Raw genomic sequence first — 19,505 nt, 5'->3', positions numbered from 1 at the left:
TATCATGGTTATGAGGTTGTTCTTTAACCACTACACCATACTGCTGCTACCATAATTGGAAAAAAAACTAAATGAAAAGGTGAAATTCATATCTGTAGCTTATATAAGGGGAACAGTATCTGGATGTTGTATAACCACAGGGCAACTGATATCCCCAGTGACGCACACCTGTAACGCCAGGAAGAATATTTTCTTTCAAGGGTTCAAACCTGATTCCACTCTGGCAATTTTAAGTTCATCTGTGGGCATAAGGTTGAGCAAAGCTGCACAAAAAACATTTGCTAAACATTCCCCTACACTGCGCCAGGGATACATGAGTATCACTGGTTTAAGCGATCGTTTAGAATATCTCCAGTAGGCCGGCATTATCTTCAGCCTGAAAACACGTTGGCAAGACTCCCGTCCAGCAGCACGCCTTTGAAAAAATAAGCTTGATGTTTATCCATAAATTCGGAGCAAAGGTCATCCTTTTATCTGCGTCCTCTTGTGCATTTTGGGATTCGCAGTGCTGACTGCGCGCCCCACCCCCGCTGCGGAACGGCGCTCGCCGTGACCCGCGTGCTTATGTCCTTCTGTGCCGCCGGTACCCCGCCACATTCAGTTTTAATGTCCTTTTTATTTTTACATCGTGGCGGGGTCGGCGGCGTTTGGTCTCCGGATGTGTCGCGCTCGCCTCGCGTGTCGCCGATGCCACCGGTTCGTGGGGCGCGGGGGTTGAGGGCCAGGGGCAGAGGCTTCTCATGCCCCCCAGCCCCCCCCTCCCCCCCCATGCGGCGAAGCAGTGCCAGATTCAGCCGGTCCGTCTCCACCGAGGGGATTAATGCCATACAGTGAGCTTCCACAACAAGGACAGAATGTGAAATGGCGAAGAAGAGGGGGAAGCAAGAGTCAGGTTCTCTGGGACTTTAATCCTCATTTAATTGCACAGGGAGCGCATGCCATCCTGGGATTTACGTTTTTGACTTACTTCATTAGTGGGCTGCTGCAACGGTGGTCCGGAGCTTGGAGCAAGGTGGGATTGGATCTCGTGTTAGTTTTCCAGTTTACTGGGCTGCATACCAAGAGAAAGAAGGCAGTGCTGTCATTTTTTTTAATAGATTAATTCAATGACTGCTTGATGTCGCAAACCTTTTATTTTTGTTCAACACCTACTGAATGAGCTCTGTTTGATGATTAAAAAGTCAAGCATCAGTGATGATGGTCTATATGATTTCTGAGGCTGTACGAGTTTGTACTATAGGGGATTAGGACTTGTGTGCTGGTGAGTGATCCAACAAACAGTCTCTCTCTCTCTCTCTCTCTCTCCCTCTCCCCCTCTGCCTCTCCTACGTCCTCTCTCCCTCCCCATGGCCCTCATTTCCTTCTCCAGTTGCAGCTATTCTCTTTCACTAGGCTCTGTTTGCCAAACACTAACAGCATAACTGCGCATAATGCCGCACTAGCGTATGCATCTCGGCGAGCTGAGGTAATAGATACTGCCAGGAGAGTAAATGTGGACTGTACACAAGCCCATTGAACTTGTCTCACTGTTTGTTTCCACTGATTCATACTGATCCAGTGGTTGCATTAACGCAGGATTCTGAATTTTTTTACTCAGGAAAAAAAGAGCCAAAATGTAGGGGAAAACAATACACTGATTTCTATAAACGCGGGTATTCTGAGGTCTTTTTTTTTTTGAAAGATTACGACGGGTGACGACCCACACTTGAACTACAACTGATTCATACAGATCCAGTGGTTGCCTTAACACAGGATTCTGCATTTTTTACTCAGAAAAAAAGATCCAAAATGCAGGGGGAAAAATACCATGAATTTGATAACCATAGATATTCCGAGGCCTTTTTTTTAAAGATTACAATGGGTGATGACACAGACTTGAACCACAACAATATAATTACTCCGGTTTCGTTTCCAGTCACAAGTGTCATAATAAAATTATGAATGACAAAATTATATGTTAGGGTTATTGTTTTTGTGTATTTGCATATTAGAACACTAGTGAATTAGTGCCAAACGCAGATTTTGAGATGCATTCCACGGCCTTGCGTGATCGCTGAGATCCAGCCAGTACCTGTACTGAGAACACCTCACTGCCTGTCCTCTCCTGGTTTATTTCCTACAGCAGTCCCTGGGCAGTCCCTCTCTGTCTGTTAACTCTCCCTCCTGTTACCCAGTGTTCACGTTTCCCCCCACAGGGGTCATAAGAAGCGGATCGATACCGAAAGTACCATTCAGGGTCGCGTGACCTGTTAATGGGGTGAAGGCCCATCTGAGTACACAGAGGCTCGTGTCAGATCAGAGACCAGCTAACGCGAGGGGCTAACGGGTGCCAAGGGAGTCGCTGGTGACGGGAACGTCCTGATTTTATTCCCAGTTTTGTTTATCTCCATCGGCGTTTCACAGTGTTTTTTTTTTTGTTGTTGTCCAAACGATCCCCTGCCCGCTAATTAGCTCGATGCCGGCACGCCTCTCTGCCACGCGCGAGACGAATCGGCGGCGAGAGCGGGGGCCAAACCCACCCCGCGCCTGGAATAAAGCCCTAATTGCCCCTTTACACCCACATCTCCTCGCATAAAACTTTATCGGCGTGAAGTAATCTGAGGCGTAATCTGAGGTTTGTCCGGCCCTGGGAAACAGTAATGGGGCCGCCAGTTTCACGTGTTGATGCGGCAGCTGGAGGAGACGGAGGTGTTCGTTTTCCCTGGGTGTTGCTGTACCAGTCATCAGGAGGACGCACGCGTGAGCGTAAAGCTTTTTTCATCAGTGCATCGGTTCACTTTAAAATGCCTCACACATACAGTAAGTGCATTAAGACACGGGAAAGCCACAGCCATGCAACAAAGACAATTTGCGCTCCAGGAAGCTACTGAGGATCTCATCAGCATGCGCTCTGAAAGCGACCTGCCGTACGAACTGACAAATGATGAAAAGTGCCCTCTGAAAGACTCGCGTGGATGCTACGTACTGTATGTGTATCTCTTACTGTAGGCTGAAGCCCTCGTTCGTGCATTATTCATGGGTCTGCATATTGCTGTTTGAGCACCGTTTGAGGTCTTTAGTAAGCACAGTAAATCATTGCCTTTATGTTACATAAGGCAGTCTCTTTACCATTATAGACTTGCATTTTTAAGCAGTATGTATACCGTCCCCGTTCTCCCTTCTCCTGCGTCGGTCTATGTTGAGTTGAATGTTTACCTGAATGAGTTTCATCTCAGGCCACCTATTGATGCACACGGTGCAGTTTAGAACCTGTACAGTATTGAGTCGTTAAAATAAACGTGATGGATGTGTGTTGTATCTTAAGCAGGCAGCTACTGTGTTCCCGTGCCCGAAATCGTAGCGGTTCGAGAGGCGGAAGCGGACAGTCGGACCAAAGACGAGGGAAGGTGGCAGAAGCTGTCGCAGAAGCCTACTGAAGGATATCCATGTGCTTTCACAGGTACGGGGACCCGCGTGTCTCTTACACAGATACAGTCGTGCCCCTTTTCTTCCCTCTGAGGGAGAACGCCTTGTAGTTATCTCGATGAGAATTCCACGGGCAGCTGAAAGATCGTAATCACCCCGCCATTTCTCACGGTTCTTGTGTCTTTCTGTTTGCCGTTGGCCTTTGTATTTCCCCTCCCTGTTTCTCGCTCTCATTCTCTCATACTCTCTCTCCCTCTGCCTCTCTCTCTCTTTCTGTTTCTATATTCCTCTCTGTTGCTCTATTTAGTCTTTTTTTCTCTTTCTGCATCTGCTTGCCCCTCTCTCTGCGTATTTCCTGTATTTATTGCCTCCTCTCTTTCACTCTCTATCCTTTCTCTGTCTTTGCCCCCCGTTCATCTCACTTTCTCTCCTCCTCTGTCTCTCAGTGTCCTACGTTGAGAGGGGACGGCAGCACCGCTGGCGGTGCAGTGATGTCACCTTCCACTGCTCTGATTGGACGCTGTGTCAGCAATGGGTCCAGAGCATCAGGGAACAGCTGTTACTGCTGAGTACGTCCCCCTCTGCCGCCTTTACACACAACATAATCAGCACCATCAGATCAACAAACCTTTGACGTCAAGTCGATATCCTTAGTTTATTTCTCTAAAAAGACATGTTGAGTAATGGTGATTGAGCCCAGGCCTTTCATCAAGGAAAACTTCATATAAATGTTGTGTCCCCATCCCAGAGGGATTGCATTCACTTCTGTTGTTTTGTTGCCTGCTGTTTGTGGATTAATTCTGCTGACTTGGGTTTCATAATTAATATTTCTATGTTGTTTATTGGTTTTGGTCTGGGGCTCCCATCTTCAAAAAAAATATATATATATGAAATTGATCTGTAGGATAATGGCGGAAGGTTCCTCACTGTCGCTTTTTGGAGTTTGGGGGCAACGCACCGCACCCGCCTGGCGTCATTCCTCGAAAGGTTTTTTCGGCGGCTGAAAATGATGGTGCTGTTGTCAGCTGTGCCGCCGCGGCTAAGCAAATAGCCTGGCTTCCATTTAATGATCGAGCCTCTTGTTGTTTTCGCAGCCAGCAGACCAAAGCATTTGCTGGTGTATATTAATCCCTACGGAGGGAAACAACAGGGGAAACTGATCTACGAGGAAAAAGTGGCCCCGCTCTTTTCCCGTGCCTCGATATCCACCGACGTGATTGGTGAGTAGCTGTCAGCGCCCGACATTAACATTTAAATAAAAAGCGAGCCTTGGTGGCCGGCAAATTGATCTCTGTAGGCAAATGGCCAAGTCTGCCGAACATGGCGGGGAATATGATTTTATTTATTGCCCCATCCATCACAAAAATACTATAATGGAAGCTCTGATGGTCGATAAACACGGGAATCCAAAGGCATCAATTATTTATCGCAGTCCTTAAGGTGGCTGCGGTCCATACCTGATATTGGCACCTCGCTATCGTATATAACCACCATGTGACCGATGGACTGTTGCGCAACAGCGCGAGAGAATTTTACAGTCGTGTTGGTATTTCACGAACGGGAGACCGCGTATCCCCTTCACAGCGGACGCGGGAATAATGTTTGATCTAATGACCTCGTCGATGCAGATGGTCCACAGCGCCCCCAGCTAGCAGCCTTATTGGGCCTGTCTTTCAGTAAATGGGCCGAAGTCTTTTGAAAATCAACCAGTCCCTCCGGGGTTTCAGTTTGTTTGTTTTTATCTTTTATATAAAGGGTATCGTGGCTTGTTTCCGTACGGTTCCTGCCCTCTGAATGTCACATGTGACTAAATTACCATAGCAACTGGTAAAGTTCTGTTTGCCTCGGCCAAACATAAAACCTTCGCTTCTGTTACACAGAGTATCTATCTCACTTTCATAACAGCCTCATTGGGGTATGGAAAAAAATGGATTGTGTATTATATTGTGTTGTTGTGTGTGTGCGATTATGTCTGTGTTTGTGTGTGTGTCTGTGGTGGACTTGGTTAATTATTTAAATTGATGTTTATTTATTGGTTTTGTAGTTACTGAATATGCAAATCATGCCCGGGACCACTTGAAGATGGAGGCGGACCTAAAGAAATATGATGGGTATGTGGGAATCAGAATGGATGAAAGTGGGAGAAAAAAAAAGCCTTTCATTACAACGACTGGCACGTTACTGTTCTCTGCATGTGGTCACCAAAGAGTTGTCCTCTGTTTCAAAGCATAAATGTGGCCAGAAAATATCTGTTCTGTTCTGTATATTATTATATCATACACGTGTTATAGTGGGGAAAAAAATGAGTTTCGCTATAACACGACAATTTGAGCTGAGAGGAAATAGCGCTTTGCTGGGAAAAGCCGTCGCTAAAAATGCTAAAAATGAAAAGGAAGAAATGCTAACAAAAATATACCAGAATACCAAAATCCTGGCCTTGCTGTGTTCTCATCCACTATCACTTGCAAGGCTATCTTGGCAAAGCCCCAGCATGTTTCCTATTTTTCCTCAAGCGCTTTACTCCGAAATAAATGTTTGAATGAGGAAGCTGAGGGGTGTTGCTCGGGCATCGGCAGTGACCTTAAGCGCAGCTAGCCTGTCTAAAGCGGGCCCCTGTGACTCATGTGCTCCTGTTGAGCAGAGTCACGCCCCGTCCCTCTCGAGGGGATGGATTTTAACCGCCGGTTCGGCTAAATGGACTTGGCAGCCGACCCAAAGTTTTCATCAGCTCTGAGGGGTCAGATAACAGCTTATTTATCATGAACCCCGAAGCCAAAGGGATTAAACAGATTATTTCCTCTGGCTGCTTTTTTTGTGATCTGCCTACCATTTTGGTTAATAACGGTGTAGTTTTTATGAGTAACAAAATACTACGCCATCCCCAAAATAATAGCCCCCCCCAAATAAAAAACATACTTTAAATCAAGGGGATTTTGAGGGGCTAAAATATCTCCACAATGCTAATGTTTTTTCAGAGGTCACAAGTGATATCAGTGTCATGTAGTTAGAGGGAGTGGGGTGCTATAGGCTTTAGCATTAACACAGTGTAATGAGAGGGAGTGGGATGCTATAGGCTTTAGCATTAACACAGTGTAATGAGAGGGAGTGGGATGCTATAGGCTTTAGCGCTAACGCAGTGTAATGAGAGTGAGTGGGGTGCTATAGGCTTTAGCATTAACACAGTGTAATGAGAGGGAGTGGGATGCTATAGGCTTTAGCGCTAACGCAGTGTAATGAGAGTGAGTGGGGTGCTATAGGCTTTAGCATTAACACAGTGTAATGAGAGGGAGTGGGATGCTATAGGCTTTAGCGCTAACGCAGTGTAATGAGAGGGAGTGGGATGCTATAGGCTTTAGCGCTAACGCAGTGTAATGAGAGTGAGTGGGGTGCTATAGGCTTTAGCATTAACACAGTGTAATGAGAGGGAGTGGGATGCTATAGGCTTTAGCGCTAACGCTGTGTAATGAGAGTGAGTGGGGTGCTATAGGCTGTAGCGCTAACGCTGTATATGTAATGAGTCGAGTGAAACTGAACTCAGCGTTTGGCCTTCGGCAGGGTGGTCTGCGTCGGGGGCGACGGCATGTTCAGCGAGATCGTTCACGGGCTGGTCTCGCGAATGCAGGCGGACTGCGGCGTGGACCAGAACTGTGCAGAAGAGAAGCTGGTGCCGTGCGGAATCCGGATCGGCATCATTCCCGCAGGTACCTTTATTCAGTCACGGATTTGAATTGCGGTGTAGAAAAAAAAAAACCTTGAGATGTCTTTTGGTTGGTTGAAGAAAATAAAATATCAGTGCAATAAAATGTGCTCAAAAAAACTTTCCCCCGTTCCCTGGTTTGGATTAATTTGGAGCGAGATCCCTGCCACACTGAATTAACAACACATTTAAGTTGTTGGGAGCGTTCATGTATAAAGCAGCTGAAGCCAATCCATTTGGCATTTAGAGAGGGTTACCTGGCAACCATCTGAGCATGTGTTATAGTGTTGGTTTCCTGGCTGCAGCAACAGATATCAGGATCCATTGGGAGCTCGGCTATTACTCTCGGAGCTGGGTCCTGCTACGCTTCCTGCTTCACTGACCTCAACACCCGATTCTGCCCGACCACAACATGCTTTGTTTCAAACTTTTAAGTGAAAAATTTCAGCAGACCTTTTTTTCTTTACTTTATAAAAAATTTCCCAAATCGGTTTTCACGAATGCCAGTGAATTGCGGAGACAAAAAAGTAAAAAGGACCTATGTGAGGCTCAAAGCCAAGGACAAATCGCATTACAGTTACTGAATATTGAATCTTCGTCTGTCCCTCAGACAGAGGAATGTTCCAGAAACCAGGCCTAATCGCCCAATCAGGGCCCGACCTCTCTAATGCCCTCCTGGCCGAATGGAAGCAAATCCCTGTAGCAATGCTCCAACATCTAGTATAAATCCTTCCCAGAAGAGTCTAGGTTGTAGCAGCGAAGGTTGGACCAAATCCATATTAATGCCCATAATTTTGGATGAGAAGTCAAGTGGATGTCAAGTGTCCACATACGTTTGACCATGTAATGCATTTTACTAGAATGTACGGTTGTTATGACCAGGAAGCCGGTTGTTAATGTACAGTTAATGATCTGTGATATTTTTTCCCGAATAGATGTTCAGACATGCTGAAGCGCATACCTTACGCTACCAGATTTGTTTCCCGGTATTTGAAGCTCGTAGAGCTTCTTATATCGGAGTGCAACGTGGCACGACCTGACTACTACCGAAAACATCCCCTCGGGTGTCCTAGTTAGCGCCGCACACGCCCTGCACGCACGCGTGTCATTCCGCCTCCGCGTTCGCGCAGGCACGGGCGTGTCGCTGAGCGCGGCGGGGGCGGCGAAGCGATCGCTCGTTCCGGGGCCGCGGCAGGCACCGCTGTAGGCCGGGCGAAGTGGCCGGTGCGACGACAGCTGCGTGAGTCACCTTCAGAATTCAGAATGAACGTCGTGTTGCTAAGGGACAGCGGAGAGTCGCGTGGCAACCGCGCGGCGCCGCGGCGACAACGCATTTGGGGAAAAGGCGGAGGTCCATCCTTCAAAAGTCCATTACGGGGTCCACGTCGTCCTTTTAAATTGATGAAAGCGAGCATAAATGACAGAACTCGGCCCACCGCTCTCCGGATAAGGTGTGATTTATTCCCGTCTCAAGACCACGCTGGCAGTAATGATAACAACACAAGACTCATTTATGTATGTTCCCAGAAGTGGAATGAAAAGCAAGGGCAGTCTTTGCCTTGTTTTTTTTTTTTTTTTTTGTAGCTTTTGATTGCGCAATGAAATGACTCAACCAATTAGCTTTGCTCCCTCGGGCATCGGCTTTAGCTTCGAATTGAAAACCCACTTTTTAAAGTCTTGCTTTTAATTCCTTTTAGTTTTTTTCCCCAAAGTTATTTTGCTTTCATTGTTCTCTAGATCTTGAATACCTGCACATCAGTGTTACTTTATTCTTTCCCCATTGGAAATTATTTTAATTTTCTTTTTTCTTCCTCTCTTAATGCTTTCCCCTGCGAGCCACTACATGCGCTATGTTTGTAAAGCGCTGTAATCTTTGTTGTGATTGTTATTATCGTAGTTAGCGTCGTGTTTTACCGTATGATTATTTACATTGTTCAGGCAAGGGGTCGTGGGTAAATAGCTGTTCCCCGCCTGAGATTCAGACCTGGGAATCAAGCCTGCAGCTTTCTGTTCAGCATCACTGCCACCCCTCTGCTCAGGACCCTCAGGGATTTTGTGAAAGGTTTTTTTTTTTTTTTTTCTCTCTGCTGGGTTTTTGTTTTCAGGTGGGGGGGGAGTGGTTGTGCCCGCTTGTCCAAGATTCTGAGTGCTGCTAGTGTACAGCTCTCGGAATCTTTTTCCCTTGCTTGTGTGTGTGTGTGTGTGTGTGTGTTTGTATGTGTGTGCTTGTCTGTGTGCGTGTGCGTGTGTATGGCTTTGCCTGTGTGTGGGTTCTTTGGTCCTCTCATTTCCAGCTCTTACCCGTGACCCAGACATAAAATCTCAACCCAATTTATGGCACAGAGGCCGTTACACTGTAAAAGCTTGTATGCTGCAAAGACCAACAAACAAGTTTTGAGACGCCAAACCCCTTTGTCAATCTGGCACAGCTCCCCCCCCCCCCCCTTCGTCCGGGGCCTAAGTGCTGGGGGTAATGTAAGTGTAAAACGTTTCGTAATGTCTTCTGTTAGCAGGTGCTTCCACAGGGCCTTGAGCTGTCAAAAATGATTAACTTAAATGCATAAGCCTGAGTGAAGAATAGCGTGTTTCCTTCCTTATTGAATATTCAGGAAGTGACAAATGTTTGTCTTTCGGTTAAGTTTGCACAACAGCGACAACCAGGCAGCCCATTACCTTGGAGCCTGTACCTGTCTGGTTCGGCTATGTCGCACCATGAACATCTAAAGGTTTTATGCCATTGCTGAAAATGGGTGTATGGATGCTGTAAGTGCTGTATCTTCCTAACTCCAGTAGAAATATTCTGAAATCAATCAGTCCATACCAGAGCTACATCTCCATATGCATTCTTTACTTATGGAATCCCCAACATCCCATAATATTACATTCTTAGCAACTGATTATGCCAGTGACTATGTTTGCAGGTAGACACTTCACATTCAAATATCCTGAATATGTACGAATAGTGAAAACTGAATATATTGAGTCGGGTAAGCGTGCTATTTGGAATATACCTCCCACCTGCAAATAAGCTTACATTTGCACATTGCCCAAGGAATCTTTCTTAATTCACTCCCCAGCTTGCCATCGCGTTTGCAGCCAAATAGCTCGCATTACGGAGCTTCTGCAAGCAGATTTCTGTCCCCGAACACGTGAATACAATTCAGTATCTGGATGCGAGAGAGTCTTTAGAAAATATTGCTGAGAAAATTGTTGTGGGTATTGATGAGAATGACCGTTTCTCAATATGCTATTTTACGAGGTAGCGCGGAAGCAAGCATCTTTCCCAAATAATACACATTATCCCAAATAATTTACACATAGCCAACAGGGTTCATATGCAACACCCTGATTAGCATATGCGGCTTAATGGCAACATCAGTTTTGAATGATGCACTTCAACAGCTTGTTTGCAGTTTGACCATTGTCAGGATAAAGCACCATTATTCAGAATATTGCATGCATGTAAACATAGTCATGGCCCTTAATCCAAGTTTCTTGCCAGTTTTTGCTGTAATTAAATGTCACATGACTACTTGATGCCAAAACACGTGACAGACAGCAAACTTCTGTGCTTTTTTATTTAATAGCAATGTAACCCAACTAATAAATCAGCAGTAAAGTTTATTTTTAAGAGTCCCGTAGTCAACATTGATTAAAAAAAATTCAATGGGGAATGTAACCTTATTTTATTTCTACCAGTCAAAATGCTGAGAAATTAAACGTGCGAACTCTTGCGTGCCTGGATCAGATGCAACGCTGCTTTTCTATCTCGGCGAAATAAAAGTATATTACTCATGCCGCGATGTGATCATGGAGTGATGGCTGTAAAGAAGAGGAAACGATGCCAAGCTCTCGTCTCTCTGAAGTCCCGTGTGAGCTCAGTAAAGCTCCTGGCTGGCAGCGGTGCAACCGGCTCATTGTTTACCGTAGCCAGACTCCGCTCTGAGCTCACCCCCCGCCCCGCTCTTATGCGGCGGTTCATTATTCAAACGCAGCGCCAGGGAGACCTCGGCGTAATTCGGCGATATTTATGTATTTATTTTTATCAGGAGTCTAATCGACGGTTATGACACTCCGCTCCCCTCGCATGCTGATCTCGTGCTGATCAAGCTGAATATCGGGGCCCCGGCGATAAACCTGCTGATCTGTACGATGAGGGCCGTCTTGAAATTCTTCCTTTGAGGTTTCCCCCCTCCTCCCCTCCTCCCTGCTTTTGAACAGAATGGCACATTGGCTTTTAGGAAGAGTACTGTAGATACATTGGTAAGCTTCGTGCCCAGCGTTATTGGGCTTTGATGACTCATGTTCTAAGTATAAAGTGCTTTCCGTAATGCTCGCCGATGCTTTAGATTTTTTTTCCGTTTTATTTTTTTATTTTTTATTTTTTCCTGTCGTAGCACTTTCGGGGCGCCGCATCCGAGCCATTATCGGCCTAGCGGGCCGCGGATATTAACGGCTTCCTTTAACCTTGAGAGCCCACCGCTTCCTGAACCTTGTGTCACTTTTTCGCATTAGGGCTCGGCGTACGACGCTAACGCCGGTGACTGAATCTCTCTCTCTCTCTTTTTTTAAAATCCAGGCTCAACCGACTGCATCTGCTACGCCACGGTGGGGACCAACGACCCCGCGACCTCGGCCTTGCACGTCATCGTGGGTGAGCGGATTTTCTCCAGACGTGACCAAAGTCTGCAGCTGACAGATATACGCGTGTTATCTGTGCTCAGGGTCTCCCTGCTGTGCTGTCAATGAACAAATAGGTCAGGAAGAAGGATATTTCCTGTCTACCATCCATCCGGTCTTTCTCCGCTTACTATCATTTATTAGATTAATAGACACACTTATCTAGAATGAGTTGCATAGTGTTAATTTTACAGAAATGGATAAAATATATGGTTTACAATAATAATTAGTAGTAGTAGTAGTAGTAGTAGTAGTAGTAGTAGTAGTAGTAGTAGTAGTAGTAGTAGTAGTAGTAGTAGTAGTAGATGTAGATACATACTTGCATAGATACATACATGCATTATTTAGTTTAGCTCATAAATATGATCTTAGCTGACGCCCTGATCCAGGACAAGATTCATAGCTTCATTTACACTTTTATACAGATGGATATTTCACAGGAGCAAGTCAGCTTATTCTGCTGAAGGGTACAATGGTGGTTCCCCCCCCCCCCCTTGGGGAATAGAACTTGCAAAGTTCTGGTTACAATCCCAGTTTGTTAGCCACTGTGCCACACATCCATTTAGTAGTCAGGTTCACAGGTGCTGCTGCTGCTGCCCCACTGGGGATTGTAGCCTATATCCCCCCGGTGGCAAGCCAAGATCATTAACTCACAGTGCCACACCGCGAGCCCTTAGAGAAGCCCTGCCCTACTTACTTGTGCTAACTGTGGTGAAGTGAAAGAAATGGCTGCATTTCAGATTGGGGGGCAGGGGGGCAGGGGGGGAGGCTGCTCACAGCTTCTCACTCACGGGGTGCGGGTTCTGGGGATTCCCTCTGCAGGGGACTACCAGCCCCTGGACGTCTGCTCGGTCCACCACAACAACACCTTCCTCAGGTACTCGGTGTCCCTGCTCGGGTACGGTTTCTACGGCGACGTGCTGGCCGACAGCGAGAGGAAGCGCTGGATGGGCCCGGCCAGGTACAACTTCTCAGGTGAGCGACCCGCGTCAGCGAAGGAGACGCCACACGGTCCGCTTTGCCCGTTACGTCCCCGCGGTTCCGTCCGTGGCGCGGTCTCTGAAGGCATGGATTTCATTACGTCTTCACGTTGCAGGTGTGAAGACATTTCTGACGCATCATCACTATGAAGGGACCGTATCGTTTCTACCAGCTACAGATATCTTGGGGAATCCGAGGGACAAGACCAAGTGCAGAGCTGGGTAAATAAGCCATAAAATCTATTTAAATAAATAAGATGTACCTGCAATAAAACCATTCACATATATTGCTACATTATATTCAGTTATTTAGTTGCTTAGCAGAAACACGAGTGGCCTTGGTCACGTTTTTCTTTGTCAACGCTATCCCTTAATGCAGCCAGAACTGAAGCAGTTTGGTTTACAGTAAGTATCTCTCTCAAGGTTACAGTGGCATTTTTGGACCTGGGAATTTGGACCTGTACTCTTCTGGTCACAAGCTCAGTTTTTAAAAAAATCCTTTACATCAGAGTCCCCTAGAAGGAAAAAGACAGGCCTTTGTTCCTGGTTAAAACACTGCGCTCATCTCACACAGGAAAGATGCGCTCGGCCCTATGTGGTCCTGTGGAAGACCCGCACACTGTGTGTGGAGTGTGCTCACTGACAGCCCATCTCTCCTGCCTCCCCCTGCAGGTGCTACATCTGCCAGCATAACGGGAAGCTCCTCTCCGAGGAGGCGCAGCTCCACAAGATGGAGGAGCCCGTCTCCTGCAGCGGTGAGAAGCTGGCATGCTCCCATTCCTCTTTAAAGCCTTTCTCTTTTGTGTGTGTGTGTGTGAGTGTCTGTTTATGTCTGTGTGTGTGCGTGTGTGTGCGCGTGCCTGTGTGTGTGTGTGTTTGTCTGTGTCTGTGTGTGAGTGTGTGTGTTTGTCTGTCTGTGTGTGAGTGTGTGTCTGTGTGTGTGCGTGTGTGTGTGTATGTGAAAGATTATGGCATCGCCAGTGTGCGTATCAAAGGGGGAAACACAATTGGGTTAGCATCCAGCAGGGCTCTGGGTGTCCCGGTTACTGTCTCTCCCGACAAAGCCGCGCGTCTTCCCGGGAAGACTGCAGGTCTCCCTGCGAATCCGTCCCCGAGTTTGGCCTCCTCGTCCGTTGTGACGCCGAGCCGAGCGGCGGGAGGGCGCCTGGCGGATGGGCGCCAGGGGAGCGCTCGCTTTCATCGGGAGCCACACATTATCTCTGCCGCTCAGCGATCGCCGCGCGCCGAGCAGGGGGGACTTCTGGGAAAGTGTCACGCGAGCGTGGTGAACGTGATTTGTGTTTGCTTATGCGGAGCGACAGATAAGCTGTGTTTACTGGAAAACAACGGGCCGCGCTCCCCGCTCCCTAATTGGCAGTTTTGCATGTTGATCTCCGGAGCGTCTCCTTCTCGGCGCTGGTCTGGTGGGGGGGGGGGAATGGGAATGGGGCTCCCGAGGGGCCCCGCGGGGCCGTGGGAGAGAGGAGGCCACCCTCGTAATCAGAGCGATAGCGTCCCTGCCAAACCTGACTGCAGCCTCCCCGTTCGAGTGAGCAGCCACATCATTACGGCTCCGTTTGGAGTGGAAATATCACCGCCGCTACAAAAAAAACCACGCGTGCCGGCTGCCTGCAAATGAGATACCCACAATGCAACAGTGACACTTGAAAGGCAGAGCAGTGGTGCAGGCAGTGGGTCCACATTCTGTTTTTTTGTCCCTTTGAAATGTCATTTTAAAGTAGAGTTCCACAAGTATTATCCCATTAAGGAGAAACTGCTAAACACAGCTGGCACCCCCTTCATTGCTTTTGACTCCATTACTTTGCTGTTGGTTTACTTACCCGCCCTCTCGAGACCCAGATTTTTCTGCCTGCTAAATGCGAAAATAAATGCAAATTATGTCGAAAATCTTTAAACAATTAGATGTTTTGGCATGGGTGACATTTTTATAAAGTCAATCTTCAGACACTATTTTATTCTGTGTTCTCAAAGGAGCTGGTGCTGGAAATTTATTTAACATCAATCTAACATTTGTTGATGTAAAATACAGGATTAATCTCATGGTTGAACGTGTTGGGAGTATGAGTAGTTTACTTTGTTCTGTAAATTCTTAGTTATTGTGAAATGGGTTGAGGGTGCATTGTGTATCTGCCTCGTCATCGTGTTGTGTGTTGAGTAGAGTATGAGTCCATGGCTTCCTGTTTGATTGCGTGCTGTAGAGATGGAGGGTGACTGGCGGGGTGGAAGTTCCTGGTCGACGTCGCGCCTGGAACTGTTTCCTGGCCCAACCACCCATCCAAGCTGCCGTCCCCGCCCTCCGGCACACCCAAGGCCTGTCGCCCCGCCGCTCACCGGACCATCGTACCAACCGCCGACTCACTCCTCCATCGCAACTCGCTCCCGTCCCAACTTACCTGACGTCACTCCTCCTCGTCCACACCAACATAGGTCAACTGACCACGGTCATCTCACTGCCGTGCAAGACCACCGTGCACGATACTCGGTTATCCTACTGATCCTAGTCAAGACCAGCCGTGCACGATCACTCCAGTTATCCATACTATTAAAGATGACCTCGTACGGTCACTCCTCACTGGCCACGTCTGCAAAGACCACCGTGCACGATCACTCCAGTTATCCATACTATTAAAGATGACCTGGCACGGTCACTCCTCACTGGCCACGTCTGCAAAGACCACCATGCATGATCACTCCGGTTATCCATGTGTATCGAAGAAGACGGTCACTCCCTGTGTCCCACTGTCCACACGAGTGTAATCACAACCACTGTCCACATTGTCAAAGATGACAATTTACGGTTAATCCCATTGTCCACAATGACAGAGATGATCAGGTATGGTCAACCCCATTGTCCACAATGACAGAGATGATCAGGTATGGTCAACCCCATTGTCCACAATGTCAAAGGTGACCAGGTATGGTCAATCCCACAGTCCCGGACTATAATCACCTCAGAAATGCCAGCAAGCGTATCCTGATTTAGTGACTCACTGTCCAAATGTCCCAGCCAGCAAAGGTCACTGGTTACCATCGCCCTCTCTGTGTTTACCATCAGATAAGTCCTAGTATGGCCACTCTGAATGCTGAGACTACTGAAAGATGTCAAGCTATTTTCGCTGACTCTTCCCCCTGTGCTACATCAACAGATATATTTAAGTACAGTCTGTCTCTTGCCACAGAAAATACAAAGACAGTGACTTCAGTTGAGAGCCTGTCTCTCTTCTTTCTTAATATCATACAAAAGCAAAAGCAATTAGCCTGCCGCTAACTTCGTCCAGCTAAGCACCAGCCTCCAACTCCTCTTCCCTGTCATCCATTCAAATGTTATATTCTTTGACAAACTAATCACTTAATTGAAGTGAGTGCGCGACTGCAGTTGAGTATGCCATTGTGTCCTGCCGTGTTTATATCCCAGAACAGAGATTACCGCGGTACCCCTCCATCCCCAGTATGCGGTGCCTTACAGTACACGTGACTAAAATTGACTGAGAACGGCTTTCAGTTTTCACAAAAGGCTTTAGATGAGTCTTCAGGAATGTACATGCCAAATCCTGGCAGACACGTTCCTTTGATTTCCCATTGGCTCCAATTACCCTTTTAAATTGACTCATCAGGCTCCATTAGCCGTCCCCTCCGGGGCCCTCGGCTTAGCGTTTCGGGGGTCTTCCTGGCACCGAGCGTCCGCTCTCTCCCTCTTGCGTATCCAGGTGTGATAATACCTCACATGCGTAGGCCGTTAAAACAGACGGCGAGCATTTTTAATGGCTTCTGGACGTCTCGTAAAGATAACGGGCCGGACTGCAGTGTCACCTGCGGAAGGTTCCAGATGTGTCGTTCCCCTGGGCAAAAGATCAGCGCACCATCTGAACTCCATATATTACGGGATGCGAGTTTGTCCCATCGCTCTTAAAATCGTTGACCTAGTTTCCCCACCTATTTCTGTTCAGCGTCTTAATTCGCTGCTCTGCTGCTGTGTCCCGCCATTTCCCGGGAGGTCAGCGCGATTGCCTTTTTAGCGGATGTTACACTTTTTGGATTCCCACCGGGAAAATGTCCATTGTGTGGCACCGTGTGACGACCCGAATGTAAATGGCACGGTTCAGAGTAACGCTGATTGGTTGGCTGGCTGCCTAACGGACTAACGGGCTGACAGACAGGGGAAAATGGCCCGGCAAGACCCATGTCACATTCACAAGCTTTATTGTAATACCGAGCACGGTTCTGTCGTCATCCAAATTGAGAGTCAAGAGCTCACTGACAAATGCAAAGGAGACATTAAGGGTCTACCTCCGGAATACAGGGAACGGGAGTAGTCCTTGCTTGGTATTCCTGACTGTCCTGAGGCCAGTGTAGAAGGTTCTGGGCACCGAAGTGTAGAGGATGGTGTGTTGCCTGCGATAGAGGGAAAGGGAGAGAGAGAGAGAGAGAGAGAGAGAGACAGACGGAGGGGGAAATGCCAGTGGAAAGAGTGGGAGGCAGAAGAAAAGAGAGCGGAGGAGGAATAATCGCTCCGTGCCGCCATTTGGCTGGGACGGCACTTGCGTAATGCGGGGTTCAGCTCGGGTCAGCTCGGGTCTCAATACTATCCGCGTCCCGCTGAAAACGCCGGTCCGCTGTTTCATCAGGGGCCGCTGGCAGAGAACGCCGTTTGCAAACAGCCGGGAACGGGCGGGTACACGAGGCAGGCTTTCAGCAGCCAGTAATGACTGCAGCTGCCGGCACTGTAGGGTCAAGAGGCCGGTAAATAAATGTGCGCTTTGCCACAACACTTTAAGAAAATAACCTGCATGAATGCAGAGAAGCTGGATTAATAAAGGCAAGTGTGTTTGTGAGTAAATTGCAGGGTTTACTCCACCTGAAGACAGAAAACACATCTGATGTTAAAGTAAACTGTGGGGGTGTGTCGCCGGTGTGCTGGGCCTAGCTTTGTGATTGGCATCATCCTAAACTGGACCTCCTCCTCCTCCTCCTCCTCCTCCTCTTTTCCTGCAGTTTGACCTGGCCTTCGTGGAGGTGCATCGAGTGCGCAAGTTCCGCTTCTCCCCCACGCAGTGCGAGAGCGACCTGGAGCTGGACCTGAGAGGTGGCGGGGCAGGGGGCGGGGCAAGGGGCGGGAAGAGGCTGTTCCGGCAGATCTGCAGAGACCACCCCGCTTGCGGCTGCACCCCCGTCAACAGCAGCTGGAACTGCGACGGAGAGATTCTGCCCCATGCCACCATCGAAGTGGGGTAAGGCCACGCTAAAGCTCTTAGCCTTCCATTCGCCTGTATGCAAGTACGAGTGAGTGGCTGAGTTTCTTCACAGCTTTTTCGGCACTGTAAATAAGCACTGCTGCCACAGTCATGCCAACTGCTGGAACCTCTGGGCCTGTCTGTCACTTTCAGCTGCCGTCTGGGAGTGGCAGTGCATGGCGGTGTACATCTGTGTGAGTGAGTGAGTGAGTGTGTGTGTGAGTGAGTGAGTGTGTGTATGTGTGTGAGAGTGAGTGAGTGAGTAGGTGTGTGTGTGTGAGTGAGTGTGAGTCATTTTAGTATACAAACTCTTAATGGATGGTATCTGACAGAGAGGCTCTTAAAATGCATTAGCGTGGCGACGGCACGTTCTGCCACACCGGGCCTGGCGCGAGCGCGCTGGCGCACTGCGGCTTGTACGGCGTCTAATCCCCGTAATTTCTGCCACTTCTAACGGTCTCCGGTGCTTTAAGCTGCGATTTGTTTTCTAATCACGATGACATCGTTCCTTTCCGCCGTCGGAGGGGAGCGCACCTGGGATGGCGGGGCTAATTTGCGGAGTGTTCCGCGTTGCCAGTCCCTGTAATTGTTCCAGGTGAGAAGTCCTCCGTGGGGCACAGCTGCAGATAAGGCTGCTTTCGAGTCTTAAATTGGGCTTATTAGCGGAAAGCGACGTCAAAATGTCCCGTGTGCAAATACAAAAGTGAAAGTAATCTTCAGCGGCTAATGCGATCCAAGAGATCCAATTTAATTCATATTCAAAGTTCAAATTAATTCAGGCAGGTTATAAACCTGCTCTAGTGGGCGACACTAGTTAAAAGTAGTTCAGCATTTTTTCAGGGTCAGGTTCCACTGTGATGAAAAAAGAAAAAGTTAATGAACAACCAAATAAACAAACGTCTCTTGCTAGGAATGTTTTAATCTCCACTTGGTGTTGTAGGGAACACCGCATGAACAGAAATGGGAGTTCAGCGTTAATGAATAATTAAACCAACATCTCATGTGGAAAAACACGTTAATCTCCACTTGGCTTAAAAGCAACGGCACATGATGGAAAATAAATACAGGAGATTAACAGCTCGTAGGTGGTTAGCATCATTCAGCCATGGCCTCAGGACTCGAATGGAAGCAGGTGTTGACGACTGCACACCGGTGTAGGTGTTACACAACGCTGTCTGTTAAGTGGAGCTTCCCCCTTCACTCTCAAGCCATTTTCAGACGATGAAGGTGCTGTAAAAATGCAGTCCATTGCCCATTATCATTGATCCCAACCCAAGGTCCTGTGCTTGCACTGCCCTCACAGAATGGATAGGATCCAGGCAGCGATGGCTATTTTCAACAAATGCAGTCAAGCTAATGGAACTCTGCCATATTTTGGATGCTGTTTCTATTTGGCTGATGTTCTTGTATTGGATGAATTTCAGAGAATGGTACTAGTACAAAACAAAATAGACAAGCGCAATATTACTCACGGTATATGACCACCAAGAA

General features: G+C 47.8%; 1 protein-coding gene across 1 annotated transcript in view; it reads left to right on the top strand.

Moving 5' to 3' along the window:
* LOC135258529 (ceramide kinase-like) overlaps positions 1-19,505 on the top strand; it is a 34,431-nt gene that overhangs the window by 7,259 nt on the left and 7,667 nt on the right. Inside the window, exons 3-13 of the mRNA XM_064341998.1 lie at positions 3,308-3,439; positions 3,852-3,974; positions 4,500-4,625; positions 5,450-5,516; positions 6,961-7,106; positions 11,682-11,756; positions 12,605-12,757; positions 12,879-12,984; positions 13,435-13,517; positions 14,982-15,036; positions 17,730-18,011. Coding sequence (XP_064198068.1) covers positions 3,308-3,439; positions 3,852-3,974; positions 4,500-4,625; positions 5,450-5,516; positions 6,961-7,106; positions 11,682-11,756; positions 12,605-12,757; positions 12,879-12,984; positions 13,435-13,517; positions 14,982-15,036; positions 17,730-18,011 — 1,348 coding nt within the window. The remainder of the gene's footprint in view (positions 1-3,307; positions 3,440-3,851; positions 3,975-4,499; positions 4,626-5,449; positions 5,517-6,960; positions 7,107-11,681; positions 11,757-12,604; positions 12,758-12,878; positions 12,985-13,434; positions 13,518-14,981; positions 15,037-17,729; positions 18,012-19,505) is intronic.

This window comes from Anguilla rostrata, chromosome 7 (genome assembly GCF_018555375.3).
Source record: "Anguilla rostrata isolate EN2019 chromosome 7, ASM1855537v3, whole genome shotgun sequence".
NCBI classification, from domain to species: domain Eukaryota; kingdom Metazoa; phylum Chordata; class Actinopteri; order Anguilliformes; family Anguillidae; genus Anguilla; species Anguilla rostrata.
This window is presented reverse-complemented; position numbering and strand designations above follow the sequence as displayed.